Source organism: Argopecten irradians, chromosome 1, assembly GCF_041381155.1.
Source record: "Argopecten irradians isolate NY chromosome 1, Ai_NY, whole genome shotgun sequence".
Lineage (NCBI taxonomy): Eukaryota > Metazoa > Mollusca > Bivalvia > Pectinida > Pectinidae > Argopecten > Argopecten irradians.
In genome coordinates, this window is record NC_091134.1 from 34,623,963 (window position 1) to 34,637,126 (window position 13,164).

Genomic DNA, 13,164 nt, shown 5'->3' on the forward strand with positions numbered 1-13,164 from the left:
AACTGCTCCAAATCAAATAAACATAGTTAGTTTTTTTAATCAAATTGCATGATAATCTCTCGTGCATGTCTTTGAAATTGATTTTTTTTGCTAATTCTTAATTGAATTTTACAACTGCATGTCAATTAAGTGGAGCAGTTGTCTTCAATATGTACTACACTGGGGTAAGTAATATGTAGGTAATAATGGTTCTTACAGGGGGCGCTAAAGCGAAATTTTGTGTTATCAGTAGGTAATACACCCAGGGTAAAGCTTAATTACGCGTAAAGGGTTGCACAATGAAATCTCTGATGGAAACATACCATACATAGGATAAAAAGTGGTAACGACAGCCCAAGGCCGTCTCAACAACGCTACGTGTCACGATCACCCGCGAATCAAGAGTCTCTTTCAGAAATACCGAACTGACGGAAAGAGCGTCCGGAAAATACCGTCACTATTCGACACCGCAGGATTTGACAGGCCACAATTTACTGAAGTTTTCAATTAACGGTCGGGTCATTGACAATCAACATTGTTTATTGGAGAGGGTGAATTGTTAGAATCCGAGTGTAAAACTATCCCCTAACTACGTCAGTGACGTATGCTCTAGGTGTAGATACCTGCCGGTGAAAGTTTTAACAATATTTTATAATAATGTAATCAGTTAGTGATAAGTGCAATCAGTGTTTAAGAGCGGACTGGCCGGCCTGCTTCAGTTCCGCGATAAGACGGAGGCCAGAATCAACACACTCGGCAGGGACCCCTGGTAAGTACCTTGTCATATAAACACATGAACAGTTTATGATAAATGGAACATAATTATTTACATCAATTGTTTACGATTATTCTTATTGGCAAAGAGATTTTCCTTTTGATTTAAATAACGTTGAACTTGAAATAAAAATGTATTTGCGCATGGTTTTAACCAGTTGTATTTCTTTATATCTGATAGAATTTAAATATATAAACAGTATTGAAATGAAAACATAATTAGCATTCTTTTCATTCGCCGTGGAACAAAAATCGTTGGCGTTTTGACAACATACAAGCATGTTAGATTCTCAAATGAATAGGTGAATTCAAACTACAAATAGGAATGCAAAAGCATATTAATCTAAAATTAATTGGGCATGTTTGTTTATATTAAACCCTTCAAAATTTTATATTGGTTTGTGATTGGTAAAGGGAAATGCTTGATTATAGATACATATGATGTAGTGTATGAATGTAAATAGTAATGTTTTCGTTAAATATTAACCGTATAGTGTTTATTTTTCAGAATATTGTAGATATGTTCACATAATTCACTTTGAATCGACAATTGAAATTAAATCGGCATTTATTAGAAAATCAAAATACTAATATTATCAACAATAATAGCAACAATGCCAAAGGAGTTTAACCTGTGTTAATTATTCTTTTACAGAGAGTCCTCAGACAGTGTACCTAAACATTTCACGTCAACTGGACCAAGGTCACAAAACAAGCTGATAATGTGTCAAGATATACACGCTCAAACCTCACAACAATAGCCTTTGGAACAACACTTACTTGTAACATGTAATCGTTGATGATAAGAGATAATATTGTTCCACCTGAAGAATGATTAAGTGCTTATAAGGTCAGAGTCCTGGTCATATCTTCTCCGTGGGCAATTGGTCGTAAAATTGTTTTTTCGCGTGGTAGTGGACACAGTTAATACACATCGAGTTATATTGAAAGTAGGACGACAGCAGGACAACCGTATTTAACACAGATCTACTTTGTCTCCTAGACGGTATTTAACAATGATTAATACTCCAGTTGGATTGACCAAGCACTGACCATTGTGATATACAAAACTGAGTATAAAAAGTGAGATGTACAGGCGTGTGATTAGTGCATGTAAAGCGTCGTATTGACATTGGGACTGTAATCCAAGTCACGTCACTTTTCACAGCCCAAACAATATTTGGAGTAATTTTCAACGAAATTGTATCGATATAAAGTATTAAATATCGTTTTACTGGTGTGATATATATCTTGTGATAAAATGGCGAAACCAAAGGCCCAGTTAGGATTAGATACAGAGTATGATGCCCTCAGACGACGGATGAGTCGTATTCGAGTTAAGGAAGGACAGAAACCAACAGCAGACGGTGAGTTGTAAATGTCAAGGTAATCATAGCGATGTTTATGTCAAGGTCTTTCGGGTGGTGCTTAAACTTAAAAACTTGGGTCACTTTTATTTAACCTGCTTTTTCCGCTTTGACGTTATTCTAATAATAGGTTGTTTTAAAAGAAAAAAATATGTACTCAATTTCAAAAATCTAAAGTAATAAAAATCGTTCTTTATCAGAAATTGTAACAGATTGTAGGTCTCTTTTTTAATTGGCTTGGACGCCTCTTATCATCTGCACTTTAAATCCTTAGTTTTACTTGCACATTCCTGAAGTGACCGAAGGTCAAAACTATTAACTTTACGGGCGTGTATTAGAAAATAAATGCATCTGTATTGTCCCTAGTTTCAATAATAGTGCAATTGTAGTATTCAAAACACGTTTATATCTATGTGTATTTAGACAATATCTTACCATGTTATCCGTTCCATCAAAATAATTTGGCCTAGGTCAATAAGTGTTAAATATTGTGGAGTAATTATCTTTTAAAGTCATTCTGTTTATTTCATTTTGTCTGTCTAATTATAGTATGTTTATAATTGCTGTAACAGATATACGTTTGTATATAAATTTAATTGAGCTTAAGAACTTTAATTGAATTAGTTCAATGTTCGATTGCCATATTCAAGGACATATATTAAATAAGAAGTTACGCGGATCGAACAATTTCACCGATCGTATTATTAGGATATGTAACGAGGACACGTGTTAAATCATACCGGTTTAAATCATTAGGTCTGGGACAGTCTATATTTCTGACAGGGTAATCATACCATTTCACATTTACAACATTTACCTAGCACTCTATATATTCACATTGAAATACAGTATTAACAGCCCTGTGGTTACGGTTATGACAGCAAGGGTCTGTATACATCAGACGACATCAAGATGGACAGTATTAGGGCTTTGTCTATGCTGAAATTTGCAATGATTGCTAAGTCGAAGTTCAGTAAAATAAACCATTCATTCCAGTTATTCTATTTTTAAAATACCGCTAGCAACGTGATAATGAATACAAAGTTGCCAAAGCAATCAATAATGATGTCCTGTATCAAAACGTTTTATTTATTGCATTATTTATTTTTCGTTGTTGGTAAAAATAAAGGCTCAATTGGTTTATATTTCTCTCAATACAAAAAAACACCATTATTCGAATAATACAGCAACTACATCTCAACACTCGATAAAATAATAGCTGGGAACTGTATTTGGTGACCATTGCCTCATGTTCTTCAATCGTTCACAATGTCAACCATTGCATTCGGCATCCCGTCAAACGCCTTCTTAATTAAAATCAGCTAATTTTTAAATTTCAATCAATCAGAAGACGCTATTTTCTTGACTTGGCAATTCATGGTTTCTCAATGCTCTTCTATACTAGGAGACGTTTAAAATGAAATCTAATATATAGAGAATAGGAAAACAGAACCGGGAAATTCTGAAGAATAAGCGTCATCGACGACACCTACCGCAGGAATTTAGGTCAGAGAGAAATTGCCCGCGGTCAAAAGGTCAAATGTGTCAAGTTTAGTCATGAATGTTTTGTTGATTGGTTTCTGATAATGTACCCACCACTTCTAATGAAAGTAATTAGTGATTGGCGGCAGGATATGCAAATATTCGAGAATAACGGATTGAGGTCAAATGTCAAAGATATCAGATTAGAATAACATCGTCATTTAAACCCTTGTTCAGTTTTTTTTTCGTTCTTCTTCGTTATTGTGGAATGCTTTTTCAATACAAATATTGTAATTTCCATTGATCAATGTCGAAATGTATGGAAAAAGACTATTGTTCTTTTTGGAATTTAAATACATTAAAGACCTTGTAACTCTAATCGGTTTTATTAGAAAAAAAAAATTGTGTCGTAACGCTTTTTTCCCTTAAGGAAATTCAATACTCTTCCAGGCCAAGATAAAAAGTACATGCATACATAAGGTCTCGTGTTTGTGCCTGCTGTAGCGTCGGGTATTTAGTTATACCTTGATGTGTAATTCACATTTGTTATTAACTGGTGAGCTATCCAAGCATACTCGCTATCTCAAAAATGTCTCTATCAGATAAAGTCAATGCATTTCCCGTGTTTTACATATACACAAACATTTACTTTTAGAGCTGAGTTATGTTAATATAAGTGTAATATTTTCGTTAAGCTATGTGGAGTTCATAACATGTGACTTTCTTGTCAGTCAAACTATCGATAGAACATATATCATTGTTGACATCCACGTCATGTAACTTTAATTAGTATTAATGCATTTTCGATCAAAGGACAAACGAGCTTGGGTTCAAATATTTTCTTCCTAACTTTTACTTGGATGTGATTACATTATATCTTTGTGAATTACACTGTTAAATTAATGACAAGCTAACACATGTTTTTGTAGATTCTAATTCTGATTCTGAAGCGCCAATACTTACTCAAAGTCAAAAAAGATAAAGATACAGGTCAACTTATAGTGAAACAGCTGATGAAAAAGGAACATGGACACTAATTTCTTCATATTCTTTCATAATTACATAACATCATTGTCTTTTATTTTTTTAGTTTTCAAGGTACCACTTTGATTTCTTAAAAGGAAGCTTAAGAAAAGTGTAATATAAGAAACTTCTGTAATCCTTATCTTTGTACAATATCAAGATAAAGAGTAAAGGAAGCATGATGTATGATCATATTGTTAAATAAACAAATTTACCCAATATAATAGCACGGCTATTATCAGCAAGTTCTAATAGACTACATAGCTCAATAGTAATAGACAATAATTCAAATCTTGTCAAGCTATGATAACGAACAAAACAAATTAATCTGACGTCATGACGTCATATCAATTAATGTAAATTCAATTCTAAAGGATATTTCTAAAATTTTATTATGACGGTCCTGTCATTGTTTATTTTGAAGTTAAAGAACATTGAGACAAAATATATTATACTGATACCTTTTACTTTCATACGTAACACTATCAGGGGTGTTCATTTGTTTTTCATCACATATTTCATTATAAGTAAAATTGTATCTATTCCTTAAGTATTGGCGATTCAGAAATTGTCAATATGTTGTTATCAATATTTACTTTATTTGTCAGTATCTTTACATTGTTTTGATTATGTTTCCATCATCAATTTATTGGTATTTTCCTCATGAATTGTTATTTCTAAGAGAGTTTATTTATTACTCAGATATAACTGATTATTTTATTTGATAATCAATTCTTCGACTAAGAGGAAAAATTGCTGACGCGAGTTTACTTATAACATACATATATAATCATTATTTAGTTTTGCGTACTCAAATTTTAGCATGTCGTCAAAATTCACTAGAAAATGTTTGGTTCGAAACGAAAAAGACGTATCCCTTTGCAGAAAAGCTGTTTAAATTAGAATGATGTCATATGGTTTTGTACGAGCCTTGTTAAAATTATCATGTTCCCTTTAGCTCTTTTTTTCTGAACTACATGTATAAAAACGGATTTTTTTAAAATCTTTGTATTGTAAAATGAACTCTAAATATGGAAACATTTATATATTAACAAACCCAGACTGTGTTAACCTTGTCGAACTCATCATCGATGACGTAAAGAACTGAGGTGCTGATATCATGACTCGATACAATATTTGCCTTAATAGGTATCATAGTTAAGTAAATTTTTCTGTTAAGACCACCTCGACCTGTTATATTTATCATTCAATCTAATTGCCAATCAGTAATGTCTAATTATGCTTTCAGGTAGCACTATGTTCATTTCCGTCTCATTCACTGCCCTTTTGTCAGGCACCATGATACAAGCTTTGGAGATATGCTCCATTCATTCAATTTCATGAGTCATTGATGGCCTTAAGCATATAGAAATGGCTAGTGTTGTCTGTAATAGTTCCCTTAATACAAGGCCTGTCTATCAATATTTTAACCCCGATAGGCTCTGTTTTATGTAGACTCTATATAATGGCACATCTGTTACAAAAACAAAACCAACTTATGAGTAGTTATTTAATATTTAATTCTATATACTGTTCATCATTCACTAGTAATGTCTTTTAAAGCCCATGACGTTTAAGTACACTTTTAAATGTACCGTGAAATTATCTATATATCTATACACAATAATAATATTCGTATCTAAAATGTGTAGTGTTTGTCATTTGATAATCTGTACACTAAATACTATATATTTAGTAAGTTCCTTGAAGACTTTAAAAGGTTCTTACTTCACCTTTGCACATGCATTACATATACATACGATATGTTTAACTTTGAATTGCAAGTACAGAAAAAATTGTTTTTGCGTTCCGTTACATGCTCTCTTTCAGTTTCTAGTTGTTTTTGTAAAAGAAATAACAGATTATCATGTATAAGATTGATATTTTATTCAATAATTTAATTATTTATTTCGGACCCGACCTCCATAACTATCAATACTTATCCTTAGCATCTCGATTTGTCCTTGAAAAATGCAACAAAATGCAAACATGTACGGAATCTGCCTATTTGACAAATGAAACGTGCACTGTACTTTCTGATTTCTGATACGTGCAGTCGATGTCTTTCAATAGAATTATGCAATTTTCAAATTTTATAATCCAAACAGTTTACTAGGTTTTTTTAGGACGTGGTATCTATCATACATAGAAACTATTTTTTTTTGTAAACATGAAATTGAAATTACGTGACCAAACCGGTGCAATTAGAGCTTATCCCCCACATGTAAAATGAGGGAGAGTTCCGATTGCAAGTGGTTGTTGTTAAGAATATCAATCTCGACATGAAATACATGTTATGACCCGGAGAGCATACCCGAAGTATATCTAAACACCCTATTGACTGGAACAATGGTGAAGGTTATTTATCTTATGGACATTCACAAAATCTTTCACTCTACTTTTGAAGTACGAGCTAGACTTTCTTTAAATATTTACCTAGCTGATACACAAATACTAAATCCATTAAAACTTCAGGAACAGCCGTTTTGAATAACAGTGTAGGACATTTTAATGTTTTATTCTATGTGGCCACTGATATGGTAAATTCATACCCCATAGACGACGTAGGTGTAAGTGCTAGGAGATTAGGGTTCCATGTCTCAGAAGCAATTTAAATGTCGTTGATTAATTGACTAGTTATCTGCCTCTAAATGACGCAAATTAATGATTAATCGATTAAATTGACAGGTGGAGACGATCGATCATGTTCAAGAATTTAAAAAACACACTTAAAACGTCTTTTAATTCAACAAGTAATTTTTCGAGAATTATTAAAGCATTATTCTCAATATCTTTGGGGTTATGAGGTCATAGACAAAAAAACGGAAGGACATTTCTCATAGACGCGAAGCGTGTATGAAAAAGAATGTCCGCCCTTTTTTTGTCTATGACTTCATAACCCCAAAAGATATTGAGAATAATGCTTATAATTCAACTCAGATAACTCAATCAGGTACTAATTAGTCAAAAAAATTCCATAATTTTACTTACTTTTAGAATAAAACAAATTGAGTTGTGGCACATGTATGTCTTATCCAATAATTCAGTTTGGCCAATGACTGTGCCGCTTTTAAAATTCCCCGTGAAAACGTTTTGCATTTATGACGTCATAAGACGTGACGTACAATTCTTTCGGTCTATGGAAAAATAACCTCAAAGATCTAACCAATAGAAACATATGAAATTAAATTATTGTCACATAACCAAAACAGTACTGTTGACTCTAAGCACAGTGACAACACAATTACGTCATAGAGCACAATTGAATACGTTCTGTAAACTTTTGGTATACTGTCAAACAGATTTACTCCTAATTGATCATTTATTTTTGTTCTCATATTTCCCAAATGTTCCCATCTGTTAGAAATATTGCGCCACTTAGCAAAATTATTATGTTCCAGAAACCTATGGTGGTCAAACTCTTCTACTCCTAACTGATGATTTATTTTTGTTTCACCCTTTTTTCATTATTATTTGGCTGCTGCTTCAATTGTAATTTTGCGTTATAGTATCTTAATTTGGAATATTCGTCTAGTATCTCTTGTGTTGCATGATGCATCAATATAATCTATATATCAATATTATTCACAATCCTTAATAATAACTTTGGGGTTTTATACTGCTGTCTTGTTTATATTTGGCAAAACCATGTGTTTCCTTTAACTTGGATCCTTATTAAGCATGAATCGGTATTTGATTCTCCATGTGTTCGCTGATTGCCCAAACCTATATATGATACTTAAAGATGGATGTCGTGTGTTGTACTAGGGAAATGCTTACATCAGGATTTATCTTGACTATCTTGAATTACTACTATGATTAAAGTGAATAGTCGGGCAAAGAAAACCAGTCTAAATGTGTTCATTGGGCTTCCAAAAGTTCTCACATATTAATACGACGGTCAAGTTCTGCTTAGTTTCCCCGTTCTGACCATTAGAAAAGAAAAGTTATAAGCATTGAAAGCGAGGCTGCGTGGAAATGTAACCACGTACATAGTGAGCCGGGAGGACGTTTTAGAAAAAAAAAGGGGGGGAGGACGTTTTAGAATTTCCATACTTTAAATTAATTTCTTCGTACGCAGACAAATTTTGACGAGAGATTTTATTTTTCCATTTCATAAGAAATCATACTGGATACATTCACACCATTTTTATCGACTTTAGCCATCCTTGCCCGACTGTTCACTTTAACTTCAAAGAATCTTTGCGTTATTCCTGTATGGGACTGTTGTAGTTGATTTGATTTTCTTAGTTTTTTTCTTTTCTATTTTTCTTTTCCTTCAATTTTTTTGGGGGGAGGGGGGATATTGTTATTTGGTGTTTGGTTGGTGGTGGATGGAGGGGTTCTTTTTTCAAACTTTTTTCATTTTTCCCTAGGGCATCATCACTTGGAGATTTCCTTGATCTTTTCTATCTCAATAACTACAACTAGCTATAAATACTGAACTATCTAATAGATTGTGTTTACTATGCGTGTAATTCATGTGAAAATCAACATTATGATAATATTCAAGGAAACAATATAATGAAAAACTCATCACTACTTCTAATGTTGCAGACATGGATATAGTTGAAGAGGAGGAAGATGAAAATTTCAAAGATCTCATCAAATTCTGGAAGAAGCACAATGTTGGTTTCGCCAAGGAAATGATGAAGATGGTAGAATCAAATAAAGGTTCGTATGTCTGTTGAAATAAGATTATCAGTAAGTTATAAGACACTTACAGGAAACCATACAGTATCAATAGTTTTCACAAGGACATTTCGTTATCATTTAGTTTTGAATACTATAAACAGTTTAGCTCTTACCATTTTTTGCGGTCATTGTAGAATGAGACATTTCATTTACAAATACGTTTATTACAGTCAGACCTCGTTAACTTGAACTCGATTACTAAATTACTTGAACACTTTATCTAACTCGAAGTCGTCCGTTGGTCTCAATCATTTCTATTATGCTCAACTTGAATTATTGCATTTTTTAATCCAAAGTCTGCTCCGAATGGACGACGGTGCAGTGACATTATCATTTTACCTATTTGATCACTTTCTATATATCAACTGTGTAAACGATGTTTTTTTGTGATTTAATTCACAACAGCTAAAAAGACAACAAAAGCGAGAGGCAGAAGAAAGTCTATAGAGTTTGAGGACTTGGACCAGACATCGTCTGGTGAGTTAAGACTTCCTGTACACATGTCATCGAAACCAAGTAAAATACCAGAGGAGGAACATGACGAGAATAACGACGACGTCCCCTCGATCAGACGACCACGCAAGGCGTTGTCTCAGAAACAGCGCAGTTTCACGTCTTATCGGACCACCTCTAGATCCAACTTAGACACAGGATCTCCACGGACTGATGGACAGGCAAAGAAACATGTGTTCCGAAGGGCAGAGTCTGAGAATTTAACATCAAAGTTACCTTCCAATACTAAAGCTATCCGTGAAAGGATCGCTTCGGAGTCGTCTAGTAGTACAAGAACTGGATCAGCAAAAACTGTCAAAAAGAAATAGTAATAAGCCGACACACTGTTTATTGTTGTTTCAACGTGATTTATCCGTCCATATTTAATCGATGTTACAGTTGCAATATATACTGTAAATGTACGTATTTCAGCGCAGTTAAATTTAAGCGTTAATGCCAAAAACTGTACTTTATTATTTTTTACCGAAAAATATAAATTAGCGCCATTCGGTGGTTCAATACTGTAAACATGAATTAGCGCTTCAAAGACAACACAAGTTGTTCATGAATTAGCTTCTAAAACAGCACGAAAAACGCTAAAATAAAACTAACGCTAAAATGAGTACGCTTACAGAACTTTATGTGTTGGGTGATTCACTCAGGAACTTGGCGATTTTAAATAATATCATTGTGTAGGTCGTGTTTAACCCTTGTTGTAAAGCATCTTCAGTTTTGTGAGTGAAAACTTTTTGAATGATATCTTATGTTGGTGGATGAAATTTAGCGTAGAGAAAATTGTGTGTTACTAATTTGTGTGTACTTTCTCTCTCCCAATTCTTTACCTTTGTGGTATGTACAGTATATATCATTTGTGAGTGGGATGTTTTAAATGATGGTGTGTGATTGAAGAAAAGCCAGCCTTGATGAAATAATTCCTCCTGTACAGTTAATATTTTATACAAATGCTTAGAAAATTCCTATCAGTTTGTTGCTTATTTCTTAAAAATCAGCTTAAAATAACAAATTATAGCCGTTACCTTAATTCAGGAAAAAATGTTTGTTGTACATGTTGTACATTATATATACCACATAATTGTTATTTTCTTGAAAGGATTCATAGTTGAGTGGAAGAGGAATATTTACTGAATGTGAAAAAGAGGGATACCAAATAAAGTTTGCATGATACATATAATGCACTTCAATAATTTAATAAACGTTTTTGTTTAAAATATCAGAACATTTTTTTTCAATGTATCACAACAAACAATTCTTAATAGGATCTCTCAAACACATTTGCATTGTAACGTTTTATTATGTGGCAATACTTTAACATTGGATACAACAACAAGAGTTTTTATACTAATTTGGGAGGTAAAAGGCATACATTACTGTTTAAAGCTGACTCAACCACCCACATCACTTAAAGGAGTATTCACTTTCTTGCACCCAACTATTCCGAGTGATGCCTTAAGTATCTCGATAACGGACCTTTTTCCATAATTAGATTTATAATTTAGAGCGCTCTACAGTTTCCCATTGGATTATAAAAACAACAAGCAGACGATTATGGAATAAATCGGAATCAAGTGCGTGTTACATAATTTCTTACCATACATCGTGTTCTGGAAATTATATTGATTTTGATTTAAACATGTTTTATTTGCATGTTATATAAACTTACAATTCGTCTTCCCCTATAAAAATAATGGTGATATTTGCATATGACCGCAATTAATAATCAAAATGATGATTGGATAACGTATCAAAACTAGCTTTAAGATAAAATTTACAATTATAATTTTCAATTATATTAATAGTGAAGCTGTTGCCACATTCTTGAATTGTACATTCCAATTGTAACCCACTCCAGTGGGTTATTTTTTTACAGTTGAATAGTGTCCAATCTTCAATCCAGGAGGGATCTAACAGATCCACATTGGTCAACTTTTAAGCTGGTAAACAAAGGCCGGTAAGAATAAGACAAACTTACTATATACAGGTAATAACAGAAGACAATGGCAGTTATTCCTAGGTCAACATCCGTGCTCGTCAACTCCTGTAAAATGCCTAAACTAAATACCTTGCTTGGTTAAGATACTACCAAAGATGGATAAAACAACGTCATTGATAGCTGATCCCAATTTCATCTATCATCATTCGCCTGAGAAAATTTGTTTACAAACGTTTTGAATGAAAATTACACAGGTCAAGGAAAATATGACCAACGTCCTTAACATATATTTATCCCATAATCCGCCTGATATCCAGTGATTTCGCCAGTGTAATATTTTTGCATATGTCACTAGTGTAATATGAGCTCGAGCGATTTTCATTGGCTGAAAATTCATTGTTACGTCAGACACAAACAACAAAATGACGTCAGGAAAAATGACGTGACGTCAGGATTACGAGGACAGCGGGACAAAATGGCGGTCTCTGCTGGATTTTCGAAATACATTTTGACGTTAAATTCTTTGTTATGTATGTATTTGTAGATATGTGATAAAAAGTATCTTATATTTGTGTTCATTTCATATGAGATTTTGTGAAACTCGTCTCAAAGTTTTAATGTTTGCTCGCCGAGGCTCAAATCTCATATGAAATGAACACTTATGTAAGATCCTATATATACTTTATAAATGTTTTCATTTAAGCATTGATGTCACTATTTTTTAATTTTATCGGGGTATGAAAAAAAATTGTTTGCAAACTGTGTGAATCCGCGTAGCGGATTCTCACAAAAGTTTGCAAACAATTTTTTTTTCATAACCCGATAAAATTAAAAAATAGTGACATCAATACTTATAATTAATTTTATACTCTATTTGATAAAATGAATTATGTTTAATGTAACATTATAGTGGTTTTTCAAGGGATTTTTTTCCGAATCAATACGCAACGTCAATGTCTCTATTGTGACGTCACGTTAACGTCGAGGTTTCGCGCCATTCTCGGATTTTATTTTCATAGTGGTATGCAAAAAAAATATTGGCCAATCAGAAAGCCAGATTTGGTATGAAAACAAAGAAAAATTCATTATATATGAATAATATCGCGATTCATGATATAAAAATAACTTCATTTTGAGATAAATGATGTCTAAAAGTTATTTACAAACAATTAAAAGCTGTGTTATTATTGCAAATAACACACTGTTAAGACAACATTCTAATCCTGAAAACTGACAGATTTATAAAAAGGCGTGATGTGCAGTATCACTACAGCACACTAAGAAATGTGGTTTAAAAAGATATTAACTTAAAGTGAACAGTCGGGCAAGGATGGCTAAAGTCGGTAAAAATGGTGTGAATGTGTCCAGTATAATTTCTTATGAAATGGAAAAATAAAATCT

General features: G+C 32.9%; 1 protein-coding gene across 1 annotated transcript; it reads left to right on the forward strand.

Annotated features, from left to right (window-relative positions):
- The first annotated feature begins 265 nt into the window (after positions 1-265).
- On the forward strand, positions 266-11,043 carry LOC138325306 (uncharacterized). Its single transcript, XM_069270867.1, has 4 exons — positions 266-748; positions 1,409-2,120; positions 9,183-9,299; positions 9,726-11,043. Exons 2-4 carry the CDS (start codon positions 2,015-2,017, stop codon positions 10,139-10,141), a joined length of 639 nt encoding a protein of 212 aa, XP_069126968.1. The 5' UTR covers positions 266-748; positions 1,409-2,014; the 3' UTR covers positions 10,142-11,043.
- The last annotated feature ends 2,121 nt before the right edge of the window (positions 11,044-13,164 follow it).